Source organism: Halyomorpha halys, unplaced genomic scaffold (assembly GCF_000696795.3).
Source record: "Halyomorpha halys isolate HHAL.00 unplaced genomic scaffold, Hhal_1.1 Scaffold237.1, whole genome shotgun sequence".
Taxonomy (NCBI): domain Eukaryota; kingdom Metazoa; phylum Arthropoda; class Insecta; order Hemiptera; family Pentatomidae; genus Halyomorpha; species Halyomorpha halys.
The window spans coordinates 1,042,636-1,052,542 of record NW_027112495.1 but is presented as its reverse complement, the minus strand read 5'-3'; the positions used below and the strand labels follow the sequence as shown (position 1 = coordinate 1,052,542).

At 29.2% G+C, this 9,907-nt stretch overlaps 2 protein-coding genes across 8 annotated transcripts in view; both read left to right on the top strand.

The window, feature by feature from the left end:
* LOC106679977 (glutathione hydrolase 1 proenzyme) overlaps window positions 1-9,907 on the top strand; it is a 134,779-nt gene that overhangs the window by 118,067 nt on the left and 6,805 nt on the right. For all 7 annotated transcript variants that reach the window (XM_014419400.3, XM_014419404.3, XM_014419405.3 and 4 more), the window contains 3 exons: window positions 4,737-4,951; window positions 7,233-7,422; window positions 8,901-9,101. In XM_014419400.3, coding sequence (XP_014274886.1) covers window positions 4,737-4,951; window positions 7,233-7,422; window positions 8,901-9,101 — 606 coding nt within the window. The remainder of the gene's footprint in view (window positions 1-4,736; window positions 4,952-7,232; window positions 7,423-8,900; window positions 9,102-9,907) is intronic.
* On the top strand, window positions 3,126-3,690 carry LOC106679979 (nuclear protein 1). The gene has a single exon (XM_014419407.3). The coding sequence runs from the start codon at window positions 3,227-3,229 to the stop codon at window positions 3,434-3,436; it is 210 nt and encodes a 69-aa protein (XP_014274893.1). The 5' UTR covers window positions 3,126-3,226; the 3' UTR covers window positions 3,437-3,690.

The window sequence follows — 9,907 nt, the reverse complement described above, 5'->3', positions numbered from 1 at the left end:
AGGACAAAAGGGATATGTAGGTCATGGTGTAGTGTTCTGTTGGAAACGTAGTAGGGTTAATGAACCCTACTACGTTTCCTACAGAACGTACATTACCATACCATACATACAGAACATCTATGGTTCTAAGGATTTTGGATTGAAAGAATTGGATACGTTTGATGTTCGACGGTTTAGCTGTATGTGTATAGTTATACAAGGAATACATTCACTTTTATAATTAACAAGAAAACAATCAATCGAATATTGACAACAATTAGTTATTGGTTAGAATTATTAAAAAGTAATTCCAAAAGCTTATCAGCAACATTCACAGGAGGTAGGAGATTTACGAGAGGGGTTTCATCCCTCAAACTGCGGAAATTGTTGCAAAACATAATTCAAAGAGGTTATTATACCCAAACTTTGAGAGGGCAGATTTCCAAAAATATTTAGGGAAAGGTTAGAAAATTCTCTCCAAACCTTAAGTAAGTTGGTAAATCCGTGTCAAAGCTGTTAGGAAAGTTTATAGTTTGCCTTCTCCTACACCCGTTAGTTGTCTGCAAACTTCCTGGACCTTTTCTACTAAGTATAAAAGATATTTATAGTAAAAGACCAGTTCTGAATCCTCGGTTTTCATGGATACCACCAAGTGACTTAAGCACCAAGGTTACGCCTACGTCATTATCTCCAAAGAATAGACTCTATGTGACAGATTTCTGTCGTGCAAGTTCGTCGCGCATGTGCAAATAGTTAATAGCACTATTACTATCAAGCAAATTCTAATATTACGATAGCAAATGTCAGTTTACACGATCATAATGGCTACAACAGCTTTCACTATCACCATTACTGTCACTATCACCGCCACTGTGAAAATCCTGGAGCTGATATGGATTGAATTAGACCGAATTTTAATTCGATAAGAAACAACAACGATAACCACAACAATAACTAACAAACCACCATATTTCACTGTTAGTGTAACTTATAGTACATCTCCCAGAAAAAAATGTTGTAATGAAAAGTAACTATATTTCCAATTTAATGTTCTCTTCTCAGAAGGTGCGAAATCAAAGAAATAAAAGACCAAAATGTTCTAGTCTGAAGCTGTATGTATATCCTAGAATTTTGTTGATAACTTAAATTGTTTTATCGATATTATGAATGCTGAGAAGCATGGAGTAAAAATGAAATAAAAAATTTTATGTTTACTCTGGGATCAAATCCCAAAAAAACATAAATGATTATGAATATGAAGAGAATGGTCAGGGTTGCGGTCAAAAAGTTAGTTAACGGTTCCCTTCCCTTCACTCCTCCACGCTTCCTATTTATTGTCAAAGCCTCTAAAGCTATCAACTTGAACAGCCCCGAAGAAGCTCGTCACAAAGTGTGGCGAAACGTCGCAAAATAAATAGTTGTTAACTATTTTTGTTCTTTTTTGACCGCAACCCAGACTTTCTTCTTCATACTTGATATTATACTGTCAATTATTTATATACCTATAGAATATATGATTTATCGTACCCTTTTACAGGGTTATTTGAAAAAAAAAAAGATTATAGTCTAGATATGAAGTCCAAAATATCAAATTGTCTATATCGGTTATTATCAACCTTTCTTTGGCGGCGAAACCCTTTTGGCATAAGTAGGAAAATAGCGGAACCCCTATACTATCATATAATACAAATATAGTGATCCGTTTATTCAGAAAAAGATAAGAAATGCTAGAATACCAACACAAAACCTGTGCAAAATTTAAAGAAAATTGGAGGTGGTAAGTTTCAAAACTGGGCTGGGTTAACGCGAAAGGACCGATTCTTAAATTATTTCGCAGAACCCCTGGAAGAGGTCCCCTGAACCCAGTTGGGAACCACGGGTCTTTATATATATGATCAGAAGATTGGAATTTAAAGGGGTAAAGAAATAGCTTATGTTTGAAGGCATTACGAATAGGAAACTTACTTAAGGAAATCCAAAAGGAGTAGGAATGGACTAGAAAGGATTCGTCAAAGAAAGGAGTTCTAGGTGACGGAGTATAAATATTAATTGGTTGGGTTCTGTAACACTGATTGGCGTTCAAGGAAGAATAGAGGAACACACCGCAAGTTCACCGATATATGTAGGAAGGTTCATTATTACTTACAGACTAGAATAGGGAACGAAAATAGATGTCAGGAAGAGGAATAAAGGTACTTTAGGTCGCTTTAATAGCAAGAAATATGTGTCCCCAAGGATAAATCTTATAAATTAATTCATAAAACGCTTTATCAGCGTTTATAAGTCCATCAGTGATTCTCCCTAAACTTGAGAACCGAAATCAAAATAGAGGAAAATAAGAGAGGAGACAATAACTGTCGGATTTTTAAAACCAAGGATGGGCTGAAGAAATGAGAGTTGCAATTCATTTGAACTTTGCGTAACGCTAACAACATGAAGCCTAATACTGCCAATAATTAGTACAATATATTTATAATGTTAAATGCCAACTTGAAACGTCACCACAGCCTCTAAATAGAAATGAAATATAACACACCTGACATAGCATATAATATAAAATAACATTGATACCTAAAGGTTCGAAAACATTAAATCACGACTAGGCGGGTTGGTTCACTCAAGTGGGTGTATAACCCACTTCTTCCTTTTAACGGTACATCGAAATTTTATTTATTTCAAATACAACTCACACTAAGAATGGTATTTCAAAAATGCTAACTACATCAAATATTTAAGAAACCCAATAACAAAAAAAAACTACCTCAAAAATATAATTGTAGCACTTATATAGTTGAAGGTATGGGTACGTTATACATTTTTAAAATTTAAAAAATAATTAGGAATAATAATAATGTTTGTCGGTGATTTTGAAACTATTTATTTACTATTCTGTAAAAATAATAAACACAAATTTTGTATTATCGATTTATAAGTCTCTCAGAAAAAACGAATTTATGCGTAAGCCTTGAGAAAATAATTTCCTTGCTACCCTCAGACACAATTATATATTGAGTTGGAACGAACTTCCTTTCGTGACAATGGTAAACAGTAAATATCAATAAAACAAAACCAAAACACGTTCCATGTCGTCAGTTGGCCTTGATCTAGCGCATGCGCGTTCACCTCTACAGCTGTGTAGCTAGGTAGCAACCGAGGAGAGAACAGTCGTTTTTCAACTTTAGCTCTGTGAGGTTCTCACTTAACGTTCTCGTTAGTCTCTAGTCTTGACATTTGATCTTTCAAAGCCATGTCTGAAAGCCACTTCGACGAATACGAACACTACAACTTTGATCACGATAAGCAACTCTACTGTGGCAGCAGCGGAAAACAAAGGACCAAGAAAGAGGTCAGTGAGCACACCAACCATAATGATCCCTGTGGACATTCGAGGAAAATTGTGACCAAGATGCAGAACACTGAAGCCAACAAAAAGAAAATCCCGGCTGTGAAGAACTGATGGAAATTTGTTGAACTGAAGTGGACTTGTATTCAAGGTTTTGTGATATGGCATTATTTGGACATTTTTTAGTACATTTACCTCTTGATTTTAGGTAACTTTATTGGCTATGTTTTTGATGCATTGAATTATGATTCCATGTATCTAGTCTAGAATAAGTCCATTTATTCCTAAGGTAATAAATACATGAAGACTAAATTAAATGTGTTATATACTTTATAATTTTTTATAATAAAGTTACTCTTTTTTTTTTACTTGTTATATTTTTTTATCCCTGTTTCCACTCCTCAGATTTGTATATGTTTAAATTAGAGATTATTTCAGGTGTTCAGTTCAAAACTAACCAATTTAATGATATTTTTTTTTTCAATTGTTACTATATTAACCCAAGGCAAAAGAATTTCCAACCAAAATAGTTTAATTACAGGTTGCTTGTACATTAACTAAAATACAACAATTTAATTTTTTTATTTATTAATTAAATATCACAAATAAATTGTTAAAATATTTTTCAAATAAAAAATAATTCAGCACCAGGTGTATAACAATGTCTACAATACCAAATTATTTTATTAATGTGTTATATACTTTATATTTTCATTTATTTATTTTTTTAGAGATTATTTCAGATGTGCAGTTCAGAATAAGCTATGATTCATTCTTATTTTTTTTTTAACTAACAATTTTTTTTTTACTATGTTCTCTCAAGATAAACAGAATTAATATACAAACTAGTTAAATTAGATCTGATTCCCTCATGATTAGAAACAATGCAATTCCTAAAAAAAAATAATAATAACTAGTGTGGTTTTGGAACTGGATTCCTAATTTAATGAAAATAATGTGAAATTTAAAAACAGTGCTTACTAGTATAGTAATAAAAATACAATTTGTTTTCTTATATCTGATAAGAAATAGATAAAAATATTTTTATTGGTAAATTTATTTATTTTATTATAAATTATATTATAAAAATTTTATACCATGGACATTGGTATAGATTTAATTTTGAATTCAACAAAGCCGTTGCTACTTAATTAAAACAAATTGAAAAGTAACTTGTATGGTTTTGGGACTGAATGCCTCATTTAATGTTAATAATGTGTAATTTAAAAGTATTACTTGAATAGTAACTAAAATACATCAATTTTACACCATTTCTTTTTCTTATAATTCACCAGAAATTGTTGAAAATATAATTTGGTACCGTAATTATTGGTATAGGCATAATTTTTTTACTAAGACTGTTTCTTTTATAATTATAGAATTATATGAATGTTTATGGGTAATGGAATTTCAGTGATTTACTAGCGATGGGTGGAAGTGCTGTTGACGCAGCAATTGGTGCCTTATTCTGCAATGGTCTTGTCAACTCTCAGAGTATGGGGTTGGGAGGTGGATTTATCATGACATTGTATATGAAAGGAAAACCATACAGTCTTATTGCCAGAGAAACTGCCCCAGCTGCAGCCAATTTGAGGATGTTCTCTGGTGATCAACAACAATCAAGGACAGGTTTGTATTGAAAGGAGTTTTCTTACCAAGGACATTTGAGTAATCAATTGCAATTACCGATGTTTATTTATGATCAAAATAAAAATTTCAAGTTTACTTAAGTAATTCATTATATTAAAATCTTGAAAAGATAAATATTTTCCTATGCACCAATCAATACCAAGTATATCACATTAGGGAGTATGAAAAATAATTATAAGATACATGAAATATAAAAAAATTAAATTATTTAAAAGAATGAAAGAAGAATAAAAACAAAATTAAAAAATGATAAGTTGTTGTGCTTTTGTAATTGCAATCAAGATCTTAATCTAATAAAAATAAAAACAATAAATTTTTTTTTTAAAATAATATGGTACTTCACACACATACACCTTCAAATATTTGTAATTAAAATATTTTTCTATTGAACTAGATCATCAATATGTTTATTTTACACCTAAAGTAGCAGTCTACTCTAGTTTGTTAGTTAAACAATTAAAATTCAATTGCTTAATGTTTTTATAACTTAAATAATGATTAAGACAGGTTTTTCATCTTTAAAATATTTTTAATATTATGAGCAGTCTTATTTTTAACATTATGATGAAATAAAAAACTTTTTGCTCATTTAATTGTTCAATAATTCCTGGTTTGAAGTGTCCAAAGGTTTACTCATGAATACTTTATGAACATCAACAAACGTCCTTTTATCAGAAGAATAGGCAAAGTCATTTAAATGAAACTTTACATTCCTTTTATTCCTGGCATTGTACATGTAATGAATGAAAGATTTTTGGATTAATAAACAAATCTGAGCTAAGTTGTTGAATTCGTCATCTTTTTGGTTTTGAATTGTGCTGCTACCTAACTTGTAAATAATGAACCAGGCACTACTTTTTAAAAAAAAATCTTTTATTTAGTAGTTCCAGTGTTGCCAGCTACATCATAATTATGAAAAAACATTTTTAAGCTGCTAGATAATATGGATTGAAAAAAAAGGTACCGAATGATAAAAAAAAAATATATACATAAAATTATGAGAGGGTATAAACTAAACTAAACTCTTTTTTTATATAACTTTTAAATGTAAAATCATAAAATACTTGTGATAATGAAAAAATGCCATTTCATGGTATTATGGAAATATATAATAAAATTAAAAAATTTATTAATCAGTGAAAAAGTGTAATGATTGTAGTGGAATGGGCAGATTTCAAAGCTTTAACTGACCTCTATTCCATGTGAAACATGTATGGTACTAATTCACAATCAAATTTCAATACTCAGAAAAAAATGGGTTTTGTATTGTTCCATCCATAAAAGCTAGAGGGCCTTTGGGGCCAATGGAATTAATACATCACAACCTTAGCTGCCTTGTTCCTGCAGTGGCACCTGTTTGAATCAGGCCTAGGAAGTCAACTTTTATATTGGGGCTGGTTGTAGCAGATGGATTTGAGGCAAAGGTTTTTATAAACTTGAAACTTCAGTGGTGCTAGTTCAAATCAGTCCTGGGAGGGGTCGGCTTTTATTTTTATGGCAGTCCCACAAAATGGAAACTTGTCCACTAACCATGGTTAGAATAGGTTGTTCACCTGAAGATAAATTCTTCTGTCCCCCTCCCATATGGCAGAAATGACCTTGAAGAGGTCATAAAAAATAATGGGAAAAAAATTTAGCTAGAGTAATAATCAAAAATAAAATATAGCCATTTGTTGTAACTTTCTTAAAAATTAAAACAGTTATAAATAAGAAGTTTGAACAAATATAACAAAACTTGTCATAATTAATAATATTTTAAAAAACGAATCAAATATTATAATTGGATTAAGATTGGAAGATAAAGCTTGATTTATTATTGTTCATTATCTATATAATATTTTTTATATATCCTTATTATATAATATATTTTATAAATCCTTGATTATAATTGACGAATCAATTATCTGTTTTATTATCTTGATTAAACTTGTGTATAATGATTTTATCATAATGATATTGTAGGATTAAGAAATCATTGGCACAATGAAAGTTACTACATAATACAATCCTAAATCAATTTTATGATAGAAATTTCGAGGACTAAAGAGAAATCTTGAGTACTTTTTGACTGGGTTTTATATTTTTAAAAAAATAAGGAAATATTTGATTTTATATTAATAATAATATTTTTATAAAGTATTTATCACTGAAGATTTGTATTGTAAATCTTGTATCATATTGGAGCCAAGTATTGGAAATCATACATATTGTTGTGATTTCAAATAAATGGTATTAATACTAATTGAAGTATCTTTCATAGGTGGCCTGGCCATCGGAGTACCAGGTGAGTTGCGTGGCTATTATGAAGCGTGGAAAAGATTTGGCAAATTAGAATGGGCTAAACTAGTCGAACCAACAGTTAAGTTATGTGGCGAAGGCTACATTCTATCTCAACCTCAATATGAATCGCTTCTTTTCAGGCCTGCTATCGCTGATGACCCCGTTTTCAGGTAATACTTCAAAAAATAAATAGCTAAATGAGGGACTCAGTAATAACTCAAAGTAATTGAAAATAAAAATAAAATCGTTTACCATGTTAAAAATTTGTTGATTAATTACAATGTTACCTTCAACCAGGAGTTCTTATAATCGATATTAGTTGGAATATAATTTAAGATGTTCTTATAATTGATCTTTATTACTTTAAATTATAATAGTTCATGGTTATGGCATTGCAAATAGTTAGTGGTGTCTTTTGAATGAGACTATACCCCCCTCTCCTCCCATTATCAACTGTTAAAAATAACAAAAAAACTTTATATATAATCTTTTCACCTTTTTTGAAACTTGTTTATATTGTTTAAATAAAACTTTTTTGTAACCAAGGTAAGTCTCAAAACACTCTTTATTATTTCATTAATTGTCCAAAGTTTCTGCTAACCAGGCCATCCTCAAGAACAATCTTAAATATAAATTAACACCTCATATCCAACAAATTAAAAACTATTTGCAGGCTATTCAGCCCAGGTCATTAAATTCAGTCAAATCACCCTATTTTTTCACTTTTCCATTAAATTTTAAAACATTTAATTACACTTTGTTTTTTGTTTTCATTTATTTCGTTTTTTCCTGGAACTAAGAGAGTATTTAAATTGTTTACCAACACTATTACTCGAGATGAAAGTTTAATTTAATTTACTATCCAATCTTACTTTATTATATGGTTTCTTACTTAATATTAACTTTGATATTTTTATTAATTTTACTAATTAATTACTCTTACCTTTTAATTATCAAATGTGATATGAAAGTAGTAATAGTGTCAAGTTAATCTTTAATTAACAGTTTTAAAATTTAATGGAAAAGTGACAAAACATTTGATTTGATTGAATTTAATGACGTGGACAGAATAGCCTGCATACAGTTTTTAATTTGTTGGATGTGAGGTGTAAGTTTATATTTAAGATTGTCTATGAGGATGGCCAGGTAGGCCAAAACGTTGGACACTTAAAGAAATAATAAAGGTGCAAGCTGTTCTGATAATAAAGAAATAAAAATATATATATCGTTTACATTTCAATTTTTTTTTAATGTAGTCATCAATTTGGAAATGGACGATTATCATCTATCAATAATTTTGAACTTATATTATATTCATTTCTCAGTATTTTATCTCTTTTGCTAGCTGAGAGTTGTTTTTATTCAAAACATCTGATCCGAAAGAGCTGAGAAAAATTCAATGATTCAAACAAAGGAAGTTGTGAAATAAAATAACAAAAATGATTGTCAGAAAAATCCTTGGCTTTTCTATTATTGTTTAAAAATTTTCTACTAATGAAGATTGATGCAGTATTCATTAATTAAAAAAATGTACAGTTGAATAAAAAAATAAGTCAAAGTGTGTCAAACAAATACATTTTTAAAATATATGAAAATGTCCATGTATATAACAATAATCTAGATACCAACTTTTTTAAAAATGTTTTAGTCAAATGTTTGTGGACCCTGAAACAAAGCAGTTTTATCGAAGGGGTACGGTTATCAAACCTAAAAAGATTTGTGATACACTACGGACAATCATGATTGAGGGAGGTAATGCTATACACAATGGGTCACTTACGACTCTAATAGCTGAAGATATTGAAGCTTTGGGAGGACTTGTAACTAAAGAAGATCTAAACAACTACAAGTGAGTTAATTTTAAAATTCTCAAGTAGTTAAGTTTGATCATTTTTTGAGATAATATTCCATATTATGCGTAAATATATGAGTTTGGTTCCATGCAAATAAGAAATCATTAATCAATTTTCTGAAAGAAATTTTTTAATATATATTTGATTTAAAATGAGTAAAATAAAAATAAAAAGTAAACAGCTAATGATTAAAATTATTGAATATATCTACTTCATTTCAAGAGAACAGAGTGTTTCGTTTTTAATATTTATTTATATATATCTAGATTATTGATCATACATTAATTTTAAGGAGATGATCATGGCTGCAGTCAAGAAGAAAGGAAATAATAGTTATCTATTATACACTTATTTTCTGCTGACGTTTTGCCCCACATTGTAGGTCTTCATTAGGGTTACAATAAAAAGATATAAAGAAGGTAGAATCAACGTAAGAGTAAAAGAGTAACATAAAAAATGTACTTGTATAAACATAAGCAAATTAGTAAGATTTTGAAAAATGAAAGTTTTAAATATATCCTATTAAAGAATTATATATATATAATCTTAATATGAAATAACTGTTTTTTTTTTACCTATATGCTGACTTATTAATTGATTGATTTATTTTGATTTTTTTAGTACAATTACAATGATTTTTATGTTGTTATAAATGCCCAAGAAGACATGAATTGGTTAAACAAAAATTGATTTTATAAAAATTTATATGACAAAGTCTGTAATATACAAACTAAAATCATAATCAATCAATTAATAAGTCAGCATATAGCATAAAAAAGACAATTTAGTTCATTTTAAGATA

Coding starts and splice junctions, on each gene's coding strand:
- LOC106679979 (XM_014419407.3), top strand. CDS start 3,227: ATGTCTGAAAGCCACTTCGACGAATACGAACACTACAACTTTGATCAC.